The sequence below is a fragment of the Chrysemys picta genome, chromosome 2 (genome assembly GCF_011386835.1).
Source record: "Chrysemys picta bellii isolate R12L10 chromosome 2, ASM1138683v2, whole genome shotgun sequence".
Classification (NCBI taxonomy): domain Eukaryota; kingdom Metazoa; phylum Chordata; order Testudines; family Emydidae; genus Chrysemys; species Chrysemys picta.
In genome coordinates this window covers 89,900,186-89,913,105 of record NC_088792.1, presented here as the reverse complement: position 1 = coordinate 89,913,105, position 12,920 = coordinate 89,900,186, and the positions used below count along the sequence as shown (strand labels likewise).

The window sequence follows — 12,920 nt, the reverse complement described above, 5'->3', positions numbered from 1 at the left end:
ATGTTTGAATGGATGCCACTCCTATTGTAGTTAAATCTCACTAACAAACAAGGATTGTGCTGTGCAGAAGATGCAAAGTGAGAAACAACCTGAGAGGAAACTGCCCTAAGAATCTGCAAGCTGGGAATAGTATTTTACCTGTCACAGTGAAATCCTTATATAAGTAAGGGCATGGCTACACTTGCATGTTAGAGCGCATTAAAGCAGCCCAGTGCACTCTAACTCACGACCCATCCACACTGGCAAGGCACATAGAGCGCTCGGACTCCACAGCTAGAGCACTCCTGGTACTCCACCTTGGCAAGTGGAATAACATTTGATGCGTCCCAGCTGGAGCGCCGCAACACCAGTGTGGATGCCCTGGTCTGTTAATGCGCTCTGATCGGCCTCTAGAAGTGTCCCACAATGCCTGTTCTAGCCATTCTGGTCATCACTTTGAACTCTACTGCCCTGCCCTCAGGTAACCAACTGTCAGACCCGCCCTTTAAATTCCCTGGGAATTTTGAAAATCCCCTTCCTGTTTGCTCAGCCAGGCGTGGAGTGCTCTCAGCCAATCTTTCCAGGTGACCATGCCTCTACGCACCAGGCAATCCCCAGCAATGGTGAGGTGCTGGACCTCATCAGTGTTTGCGGGGAGGAAGCTGTACAATCCCAGCTGCACTCCAGCCGTAGGAATTACGATACCTTCGGGCAGATATCAAGGGACATGATGGAAAGGGGCCATGACTGGGACGCTCTGCAGTGCAGGGTTAAAATGAAGGAGCTGCGGAATGCCTACTGCAAAGCCCGCGAGGCAAACCACCGCTCTGGTGCTGTCCCCGCGACCTGCCGTTTTTACAAAGAGCTGGTTGCGATACTTGGGGGTGACCCCACCTCCACTACAAGTACCACCATGGACACTTCAGAGCCTAGTCCAACAAGGCAGGAGGAGGAGGATCAGCAAAGCGGGAGCGAGGGTGCTGAGGCGGAGGAAGACACCCCGGCATCCCTAGATGCATGCAGCCAGGAGCGGTTCTCAAGCCAGGAGGAAGGTAGCCAGTCGCGGTGGCCGGTGCTTGGTGAAGGACAAATACCAGAGCCGGTAAGCGGCTTTTATTTTGGGAAGGAACTTACTCGGTGCGGGCTCTTGGGGCGAGGAGGGTTAGGGCTGCATGCATGCCTAGATGCAGAATAGGGCGTTGATGTGCTCTCTCACATTGTGGTAATCGGCCTCAGTGATCTCTACAAAGGTCTCAGACAGAACTTGGGCAATGCGCTTGCGCTGGTTTTGTGGGAGAGCCACCATGGTCCTTGTCCCAGTCAGGTAAACATATCTGCGCCACTGTGCCATGAGGGGTGGGGGGACCACTGCTACACACAGGCAAGCTGCATATGGGCCAGGGTGGAAGCTGCATTTTAGTAGAAGACCCTCCCTTACTTCCCAGGTCACCCTCAGCAGCAAGATATCTTCCAGGACAAATTCTTGTGGAAAATGTGGGGACAGTGTTCAGTATAGGGGCCCTCTGCAGCTGTTGGCTCTCCCCAAGGCACAGAAACCCAGAGGACAGTACAGCTGTGAAAGAATCAGTCCCCCTGACCCTGTGCTCACTCACCATTTTGGGGCTCCCATGGGTTATGTGCGCTCGCTTTGGGACAGGCAAATTATGCTATTGTGTAGACTGTGCTTGCCCTCCTAAAGTACGGGGGAATCATTGCTCTATCTGGTGCGAACAATGTTGCCTCTGTTAAGTGTTGCATTTTGCCTTTACAGATATAACCTTGAGATCCCAGTAGTTCTTGTTATCAACAGCTGAAAGACTCCAAAGAATCAGGAAGAGGACACATAGAAGCAAAGAGGACATGCTGCATGAAGTCATGCAGCACTCCCTTAATGAAAATCAAAAAGTGCAGGAGTGGGGGGAGAGTGAAAGGAGGGTCCGTCAGCAGAATGCAGATCACCAGCACCAAAGCAGGGAGCTGCTGATAAGCATTATGGAGCGCCAAGTGGACTCGATCCAGGCACTCGTAGCAATGCAGGTGGAACACTACTGCTCCCTCCCCGCCCGCAGCCCTTGTCCCAAAACACTCTCTCTTGTGCCCCCATCTCACTTCCAACCCACTTTTCCCAAAATCCGGGTTCTTATTGCCACCAGCTGCCTCCAACACCTATAGCTTCACCACCCAGCCCTGAAAACTACGACCCTTACCCACTGCACTCAACCCCCATCACCATGCAGTATAGCCAGCCTGAAGTGCAGCACTCATTGCACAGCACTCCAGACAGGAAGGCTGAGTATGATAACAGGACATACGCAAATCTGTGATTGTCCCGTTCCTCACCCCACCCCCTTGCCCTTTTTGTTTCCTAAGCAGTTATGTTTCTTTTCAATAAATTGATTTTTTTGCTTTGAAAACATTATTATTGCATAAAATAAAAGATACCTTAGCCCAGGAAAGCAACAGGCACTGCAAGTCAGTGCATCATACGTAGCAAACACAGATTCCTACTAACATTGGAACCACTGCACTTCACTCCCATGCAGGGCACCAGACATTCCTGGTGGCTTTCAGCCTCAAATTGCTCCCTCAAGGCATTCCTAATCCTTGCAACCCCGCACCGGGCCCCTCTAATAGCCCTGCTCTCTGGCTGTTCAAATTCAGCCTCCAGGTGTTGAACCTCTAAGTTCCATGCCTGAGTGAATCTTTGACTCTTCCCTTCACAAATGTTATGGAGGGTACAGCATGCAGATACAACCGTGGGGATGCTGTTATCAGCCAGGTCCAGCTTCCCATACAGACAGCGCCAGCAGCCCTTTAAACGGCCAAAAGCACATTCCACAATCATTCTGCACCAGCTCAGCCTGTTGTTGAACTGTTCTTTGCTGCTGTCAAGGCTCCCTGTGTAGGGTTTCATGAGCCATGGCATTAAAGGGTATCCAAGGATCACAATGGGCATTTCGACTTCCCCTATGGTGATCTTCTGATCTGGGAAAAAAGTCCCAGCTTGCAGCTTCCTGAACAGGCCAGTGTTCCAAAAGATGCATGCATCATGCACCTTTCCAGGCCAGCCTGCGTTAATGTCAATGAAACGCCCACAGTGATCCACAAGCACCTGGAGAACCATTGAGAAATACCCCTTCTGAGTAACGTACTCGGAAGCTAGGTGGGCTGGTGCCAGAATTGGAATATGCATCCCATCTATCGCCCCTCCACAGTTAGGGAAACCAATTTGTGCAAAGCCAGCCACAATGTCATGCATGTTACCCAGAGTCATGGTTCTTCTGAGCAGGATGCGATTAACAGCCCTGCAAACTTGCATCAACACAATTCCAACCGTCGACTTCCCGATCGCAAACCAGTTTGGAGTGGATCAGTAGCTGTCTGGAGTTGCCAAGCTTCCAGATTGCAATAGCCACCCACTTCTCCACCGTCAACGCAGCTCTCAATCTTGTGTCCCTGCGCCGCAGGGTGGGGGTGAGCTCATCACACAGTCCCATGAAAGTGGCTTTTCTCATCCAAAAGTTCTGCAGCCACTGCTCGTCATCCCAGACTTGCACGACGATTTGATCCCACCACTCAGTGCTTGTTTGCCGAGCCCAAAGGCGCTGTTCCACGTGGTGAGCATGTCCGTGAATGTCACAAGCAATCTCGTGTCGTATGCATTACTCGAGTCGATATCATCGTCGGACTCCTCACTGTCAGTTTGGATCTTAAGGAATAACTCAACTGCCAAACGTGATGTGCTAGCGAGAATCTTCAGCATATTCCTCAGCAGTTCGGGCACCATTCCCGCAGACCGAAAGGGAAGACAGAGCGCGCAGTACAAAAAACGTTGAAAGATGGCGCCAATTGTGGATGGAAGCAGAGGGATTGCTGGGATGCGAACCGATGCATCATGGGGCATTGGGAAAGGACCCAGAATGCCCCACACCACCCGCCCCTTCCCACAAGCCACAGCGTCAGAGGGAAGAGGTGCTCTGTGGAATAGCTGCCCACAATGCACTGCTCCCAATGCCGCTGCAATTGCTGCAAATGTGGCCAATGCAGTGCGCCTGCAGCTGTCAGCGTGGACAGACTGCAGCGCTTTCCCTACTGCGCTCTACGAAGGCTGGTTTAACTCAAAGCGCTCTACATTTGCAAGTGTAACCATGCCCTAAGTGACACGGCGAAAGTGGTTCCCCTTTCCTCATTCAAATAAAAATGATGTGCACAAGCTACAGCAATTTAATTAATCTGTCCCATCATTGTTTCCATTATAAATCTATTTTCAGAGACTTGCAACTAGGCAATAAAAAAAATTCCTGTGAGCATGGCTTACCCTTAAACATCTATGCATGGAAATTAGAGGGGGGAAAAAAATCTTATTGTTTTACAAAAGTTCCATTGTTTAAGAAACCTCACTTTGTCCCTGTATCCAGAGCAAATAAACATAGAACCTTGGTATTTAGGCTGCAATTTTGCAGGCTGTTCATCTATGGGGTGAGTTAATACCTGTATTTGGAATGGAAAAAAGCCTTACATTAAGTTAGTGCATTTTGTTTAGTAATGTGGTTTAATATGCAGGCTTACTAAAGGCTAAACCAGCCCTTAGATATGAAGCGTACACCTCTCCTGTCTAAGTGGGAAATGTCTGCAGAAGCTGGTCATCATGGTTTAAAAAACTTATTACACATTTTGCTCAGACAGTTGGATTAATTCAATACTGCTCTGGTTTAGCAGGTCAATCTGCAAGCTAAGAAACATGAACAAGATACAAAAGAAAGTTTGCTGGGGCTCTTGGTGTGTAACAGAAACAGGCTTCTTGTACTACTTTTATAAAATTATCTTAAGTAGTCCAAGCAATTGTGTTTAACTGTCAGAAAAATAACCATCTTGAGGAACAAGTGGCTTGCATACTTGCATGTGCTTGGCTACTAATTTCCTCTTGCAGAGTCAACACACTGGTTAGGTTAATAATCCTTCTCTTAGGGGTACAGGCAGCAGTCATTCCCTTTCTAGTATCATCTTCCTCCATTTCCACATCAGAGCCTGTCCACTGTCTCTTTCTGCAATACAGAGACAAAGAGGAAATATTTTCTATTCTCATTAGAATGATATACAAGTATATACTCAGCAGTGAAGTGTGGTAACCCTACATTAAACAGCTATCAGGAAACCCAGCTAGCTCCAAAAAGTTTCAAAGGAAAGATTGTTTTGTTTAATTTCCAAGGCACTGTTTGACAAACAGTCAAGGCTATTTAGGGATCCTTATTACTAATCACATTGGACAAATCAACTGTTTAAAGGCCCAACTCAGCACCCATCAAATTCAACAGGAGTTAGACCAGGCCCTAAAGGAGATATCACAAAAGATCCTGTGTGTTCCTTAACTACATTTGATTTTCTTTAATATAATGAAAAATACTCTCTCTCCCTGGTAGCTCTGGACAAACTGTCAGAGCAGCTCCAGTTGACCAGCACTACCAGGGCCTCCCCTGACTGGCTGCTCTGGGGATCCTCTTTTAAGAGCTTTGCATATAGTTAAATAGCCTCAGATCAGACTATCTTTTCCAGAGAATGTGTGCAAGACTGGAGAAGGAACACTGTGTAACCTCCCCCCTGTACTTAACCCTCCATAGGTGAACATACGGGATTATGATTCATACATGATCACCTTCAATAAAACATACCCTATTTACTTTTCACCATTTATGCTGTTAGTTTCCTTTATATTCATCTCTCACCTTGGAGAATGGTCATTTTCACTTTCTGATTCTCCAGCAGAAGCACAAGGCTTGTGTGTTATTGTTTAATAAAGAGTTTAATTCCTCTGTGAAAGTTCAAGACAATATTTGTTCATATTTGGTTTTATAGCTTTCCTGATCCCTTTTTCTTAAAAAAAGCACTCAAACTTGACTGCACACCTGCATAAACTGCAGGCTGAACTGATTTAAATCACCTATTTTAACAATGATTCAAATCAACAACCAGAAAACCTTGATTTGAATAATCAATATTAATTGTTTTGCATTTGTACATTTTAGTTATTTTCACAAAAAAAAGCTGATTCTCATTGGTCGGTAACTATTAAAACATGTTGATTTGCAACTAATTACACTAAATTTGGTGCTTTTTTTTTGCTAACCAGGAGGATGCACTATACCTATTACATTTATTTAAGCAACTATAGAATTTAACTTACATTTATTCAGAGTCTAAATTTTATTATCTTTTATGGTGAGTGATACTTCTCTTATTTACTAGATATTAGTTTGTTTTACTTGCCATTTGTAGCAAACTCTATTTGGATGAAAATTCAATTATAAATGCACAAAAACAGCATTTATTTTTTCTTAAATGTGCTGGATAAAAAAGTTTGTCTCTTATAAAAACATATTTTGCATTTAAAACTAATGGATTTACTAAACAAAAGTAGTATCAACTATAGCCAGTGAACTGAACTGACTGCTTCTCATCACCATATCCATCAAGATTTTAGAACTAGCAGATCTCATCCTCTCACATCTAGTTTTTATTCATAGACTGGAAGAGGGAAAAGAGCTTTCCTGATTTTTCAAATGCAACTGGTTTCTTAGCTTCGAAGTAACTACTCATTGAACTGAACTAGTTGAATAAACTAAAATTGAGAAAATGTTGTTTACACCTGCAGAAAATTTTACTGTTGTCAAAAGCTGGTTTAGCACTTCAACAACTCTGATTCCAGGTGCTTAGCAAGTGACTACCACCAGTTAAGTGGTCTGCCTTTCTTTAAAAACTTGGCAACAAGCAGGCACTGCTTAAATTTTTTAAATTAAATACAAAAAAATATTTAACAGATTATCATTTTAGACCTTAACATAAGTTGTCAATTTAAAATGTAATTTTCAATGGGTTTATTTCTTAAAATTAAACATATTAATATAAATTTTAAAAAACTGATTTAAATTAAAAAACATTTTTTTTAAATTTAAAAACATCAATTTTTATCCATTCTGATAAAAACACAACAATACAACTATCCAGCATAGATCATCTTTACCTAGTAGGGACTGTTTCAGGAGTCTGCCTTCCACTTTCCTTCTGTCCCTCTGGTGTCATCACTGAATCCCTCTGTGCAGCAACCATTGTATCGAAGTCATTGAGATCTTCCATTTCAGTATCCTGCTGTCTGGATCTGCCATCAGAAAGTCCTGTACCACCGTCTAGGGTCAGCGCTGTATGCACTGTACTCAAGGGTTTGTTTACAGGCTGAAGGAAAGCATCCAACTTCTGGTCTCGGGAATCGGTGCGGACCATCTGGTGGGCATAGACTTTATCACCTGTTCCTTTAGCTGTGAAAGAGGAGCTTGCTGCTGATTTAACAACCTCAGTGGAAGAGCATTCAACTCCTGGGATCAAAGTCTTCATTGCAAAAATGGGGGAGGGAAAGGAGAGGAGAGAGTCAGTGTCGTCAGGAGATTGTACATGCTTATTTACCCTTGTATGTTTGGCCCCTTAAATATCATTTAAGCCCAATTTAAGTGCTTAAATGGGGCCTGGGCCCCCTCTGCATTGGGTGAATTTCACCCTAATGAAATCTTTATTGTTAAGAAATTGTTAATCTTTAAATGTTCTGAAGATGCAATCCCCTGTGTGTATTATAAAAAATAAGCACATGAAAAAGAGATTTAATTAAAATTATTATTCTATAGATACTATTTTACAATAGTCTACTTACATAAGAATTATAATCATAGAAATATAATCCAATCCCTTTTTAAACATGTTTTTATTTGCCCGTTTATTATAATAAACAGAGTTTTATCCCTAGCAATGCTATACTATATTTGGTATTAGTCCTGCCTGGTGTTAGAAGTGTAAAAAACCCCTAACCTATGTGTGTGTGTTTATTAGGTTATATAGTTATTTTGTATTGATCTAAAATACAATATTTTGAAACTAACAAAATTATGCAAAAACAAAAATTGGTAGTGTTAAATAAATACATACTTCTACTTAATTTAGTATTTAATTATAAACCTAAATATTAAATTAAACAAATGTATAACAGTAAATACATTAATTTAATATACTGTAAAAGATTAAACATGAATAAGAGTCCATTTTAAAGTCACCCTTCTGTCTGAAAATATCTTATCTTGTTGTTATTTGTAAACCCAGGATGACTGACTGAAAGATAAAGAAAAATGTTTTTCCATATTTTTTTTCAGTCTGTTTTCATTGTGCTTTTGACAGCACTTTGTGTATAATCATTTCCATTATTTATATAGGTCTTTCACGCAGAAACAAAACAGAAAAAACAATGGCAAGGAGACTTAAAGTCAGTGTACCTGAAATTACTTTTAACTTCCTCCCCCAAACTGACTAGATTTGAATTAGACACTGTCACTTTAAAAAATAAATGTTGGCAAACACACTTCATAAAAGACAGCACAGCTCTCAAGAGACGATCCACAGTACAATAGGAGTATCTGGCCCAGACTAGATTCTAATCTTGAACTTAGAATACTTGCTTCCACAGGCTATCAACACAGTGAAGACTTGTCGTCTCTTAACAGTTATATTCTCACCTGGGTGAAGTACATCCTTGAAGAGTTAGAGCCCAGTAATTTGCTCTCTATATGTTGCTGCACACTCTCTAAGATACTGTCTTCATGAAGAAAATGGACTTCATGCTTTGTAGGATGCACATTCACATCTACGTTCTGAGGGGCTATTTCCAGGCTGCAAAACATTTTAAAGGAAAACTAACCTAAAAATATCCCACTGATGGAGGAGTGTGTGAATATGCTCAGCACAAGATGTGTCAGAACTGAGGCCATAAGTCTACCTTAGGCAGCTAAAATGGGCCTGCAAAACGAATGGTATTGCAGAGGAGTCTTACTTGTTTTGATACTTAGATATCTATTAAATACTAAGAGGCTTGATTCAAAACCCATTTTTTTCCATTTACTTTGGATCAGCCTATTAATGAACTAATTTTATTATATGATATTTCTAAAAGATGTTTTGAAGCTGTCACTTTTTCAGTGGATACATGTAACACTCACCACTAGCCACCTCTTTGCGACAAGGCCTGGCATATAGAAGCCCCTCACTGGGCTAGCGCCGCTGCTGAAGGTCACTCCAGCACTTTGGTGGTTTCTCTGTCAGGTAACTCATCTATCAGGCCAGATCACAGTCCTTAGTCACACTTGTCCCAACTAAAGTTCAAAACTATCTTTCAACAAAAACAAAAAATGTCCACCCTCTCTGCGACTCTTCAACCAGTCTTTGGTTATCCAAGGTCTTTTCCAGGATGGGGTTCCTGAAAAGCTTTCCTCACTGCTCACTAAGGGCCCTGCAAGAGCCTTCTTGCTCCCTGCTATCTCTTAGAAAGCAGAGAGGCAGATAGATGGAGTTTTGGATAGAACAAATGAGTGTTCCCTATTGCTCTTGCTGTGGAAAAGGTCAGGGAGCCTGATTTTTAGTGCTGAAAACCCACAAATCCAACAGACTGCAGCTGGAGTTGTGTGTGCTCAACACTTCTGAAAAATCAAGCCTTTTCTTTAGTGTTTTGGACTTGCTAGTCTATAAAGGATGAAAGAAACACACTTTCAGTTACCACGTGCTTGGGAATAAACTGTCCCATGCTGTAGCTTAAAGCCCACCTTAGCTGTGTTGATCCCCTCTATCTAGCTACTGATGACTCTGACTTGCCCTACAAGACAGGCATTAGAGATTAAGGGCTTGTCTACACTACTGCTTAACTCAATATAACTTACGTCGCTCACACATCACTGAGCGATGTAAGTTAAATAGACTTAAAGCACTGTCTACACTGTGCTGTCCTGTCAACATAGCACATCTTCACCAGATATGCTACATTGGCAGCTGCGCCAATGTAGCAGGATAGTAAAGACAAGCCCTAAGACTTTTTATTACTTTACCTTAAGTACAGGAATGGATGTGTACTTTTTGGCAAATAAGCAGCATATACAGTTTCTATAGCTTTCCGCAAAGCGGTTGACTCCACAAGTCGATCTGGAATGAAGAATAAAAGGGGGACAATCGTGGGAAAGCATTCTGTGACATCTTGTCCAAACTGCACATCTAAACACACTATATGTTACATAAGTACTCCCTTGTACCCAAAACTTCATGCTGTACAAGAGTCTGAAGTTTTTTTCCCCAGTAGCATCTATTCATTGTGTCTAAGCACGGATACAAATCTACGGTAGTTAAAAATTGATCCATAAGGTATTTTGCTCACTTTCCATTTACTAGTCCATTCTTGCTCTTCCCTAGTTCTCTTAGGATATGGTCAGTTTCCCTTCCTTTTTTTCCCCCCTTCATATGATTTGTTTAACCTACGTTACAAACAGTAAAATTTTCAAGATTATTTCAGTTTTAATAATCAGACTTCCTTTTCATCATTCAATGTAGTCAGGGTCTAAGTTTCACTTTCCAAATCTCATGCAGTAGCATATTCAGCTGTGTGCTGGGAGAGCCTAAATGGGATCCCACAAGTTAAAGGCAAACACATGAAATGCTTTTCACTTCAGTGACCTTCATGCAGCAGTCCATCGAATGTTACGAGTTCCCTAAAGCTTTCTTCTGAAAGCAATCTTCTTGGTGACCATACACATGACTTTATGAGAGGATCAACACAAGAGTTACAAGAGTTCTGACCTTTTTGCAATGTGATGTTTTTGGAGAACACTGCCAGAGCTAATCTTATGTGAAATTAGCCTGCAGCACAAACAAGGTTACTCAGATAAAGCAGTTGTCACTTAGCCTGGATGACATTCTGTGCATATTCAGGTGCAAGGAGATAAGAAAGCGGTCTTCCCTTAGTGACCAAAACAAGGAACAGTTTAATCCTTTTGCGAGACAGGAATAAAACCTATTCCCCTGCTCCGGCCAGGGCTGGATTAAGATATAGGCACCGTAGGCCTGTGTTTAAGGCACCAGGAACTGGAATCACATGATTATATCAGAATTTCATTTTTTTTTTAAATAAGTTTATGGGTAGAAGTAAAGCCTCAAAACATGATTTGAGCAACTGACGCAGTGATAGAAACAATAACTCAGAACTGCCCCATGCATCTTAATGCAGTGTTAACTCCACAATCCCATTACCCTAGGTGGCACTGCCAACATTATCCCAGAAGAGGATTCTGTGTATGACAGGAGGAGAAAAGTACAGCAGGCCCAATCTGCCCACCCACTCCAGCAGATAAACTCCAGTTCAAGAGTAAGTATTTGGGGAAGCCTCCCTGCTGCTGTGGGGGGCAGAGGAATGGGGGGCAGAAGAGAGGAAGGCCCCTTCTCCCACTCCTGGGAGAAGGAAGTGGCCCCATACCTCTACCTGTCTGGGTGGAGAAGGCTATGGCAAGTGGGGGTAGGGAGAGCCACAGAGAACTCGGTCACGGTACGTACGGATTACCATAGTCTGGACCTGGCTCCAGCCACTCTATAACACTCCAGACCACAAAACACTGCAGACAGGTAAACATTTGGTTTGACTTCGACTTCCCTGCTTACAACAAGATCTCACCAATGGCAGAATTTAACCCTTATGTGATTTTCAAAAAGGTGCACGTTCAAAGCCTTGATGCTGCTTTTCTTTAGAAAGAAATGGATGTACACTCTGCTAAAAATTATGCAAAAAGAAACAAAGCATATACAAACTATACACATTTCTTTGCACTTACGATTTATGAAGAGTAAAAACATGCATTTCTTCACTGAGTAGTTTGCATTCGTTATGTAGCCTTTCATTTTAAAGGCCAGCTTTCCATCTTCACAGCCCACTTCTATCAGTTCTCTGTAGACAGTATTTATTTTGAAAGAGAATACATAAAAATATGCAGTGCTGTGCAAAGGTTTTATTGACATGCGTTTAAGATAGTTACATTACCAGCAAGTAGAAATACACCATTATGAATTTGGTTATATAGAGAGACAAGGTGGATGAGGTAATATCTTTTATTGGACCAATTTCTCTTGGTGAGAAACTTTCAAGCTTACACAGAGCTCTTCTTCAAGTCTGGGAAATGTATTCAGAGTGTCAAAGCTAAATATAAGGCGGAGCAGATTGTTTAGGAAATGTAGTCAGATATCCACCACAAACACACCACCTAACTCATGCTCCATTTTATCCTCACCCATAACAATTTTACATTCAACACCACACACTTTGTCCAAACCATGGGAACAGCCACGGGTACTAGGATGGCTACGCAATATGCTAACCTCTTCATGGGCCACCTTGAGGAAAAATTTCTGGACAAATACACCACGAATCCAATGATACACCTGAGATGCATAGATGATATTTTCATCATCTGGACAGATGAACTAAACTCCCTCAGATTTCCACCACAACTACCCATCCATTAAACTACCACACTAGCATCAATTTCCTGGAAACCATGATCCACTTCAACAATGGAACCCTACAGAAAACTATATACAAGAAACACACAGATCACCATACCCACCTTCACAGATCCAGTAAGCACCCCAAACGCACCAAAAATCTGTTATCTGCAGCCAGGCACTCAGATACCACAGAACATACACCTTGACAAACTTAAAACCGCCTTCACCAAATAAGGACACTCCAATAGAGAAGTTAATTGCATCATGGAATGGGCCAAATAGCCTGAGAAAACCTGCTTCATTACAGAAATAAACCTCTCTCTGACTGCACATCCCTAGTGGTCACCTCACACTGGAATGCATACGGGGCATCGAACAATCACAACCCATATTCTATGGGGACCACATAATGAAATAAATCTTTCCTGAAATCCCTCTTTTGGCCTTCGAACAACTCCTCAACCTTATCATCAAAAGCAAGTTCCACAGAGACCATGACACACCAACTCAAAGCAGCACCAGACCCTGCCAGAACAATAGATGCAAAACCTGTAGACATATCTCCAATGCTATAATGATCAACACCTTCCACAATA

General features: G+C 42.4%; 1 protein-coding gene across 8 annotated transcripts in view; it reads right to left on the bottom strand.

Moving 5' to 3' along the window:
* MLH1 (mutL homolog 1) overlaps nt 1–12,920 on the bottom strand; it is a 40,164-nt gene that overhangs the window by 10,614 nt on the left and 16,630 nt on the right. For 4 of the 8 annotated variants that reach the window (XM_042860296.2, XM_008171176.4, XM_065583692.1 and 1 more), the window contains 5 exons: nt 11,655–11,767; nt 9,888–9,981; nt 8,529–8,682; nt 6,998–7,359; nt 4,876–5,024 (listed from right to left, as the gene is read on the bottom strand). In XM_042860296.2, coding sequence (XP_042716230.2) covers nt 4,876–5,024; nt 6,998–7,359; nt 8,529–8,682; nt 9,888–9,981; nt 11,655–11,767 — 872 coding nt within the window. Of the gene's footprint in view, nt 1–4,875; nt 5,025–6,997; nt 7,360–8,528; nt 8,683–9,887; nt 9,982–10,210; nt 10,308–11,654; nt 11,771–12,920 lie in introns of those variants that run through there. The other 4 variants (XM_065583694.1, XM_065583695.1, XM_042860298.2 and 1 more) reach the window with 3 other exon arrangements.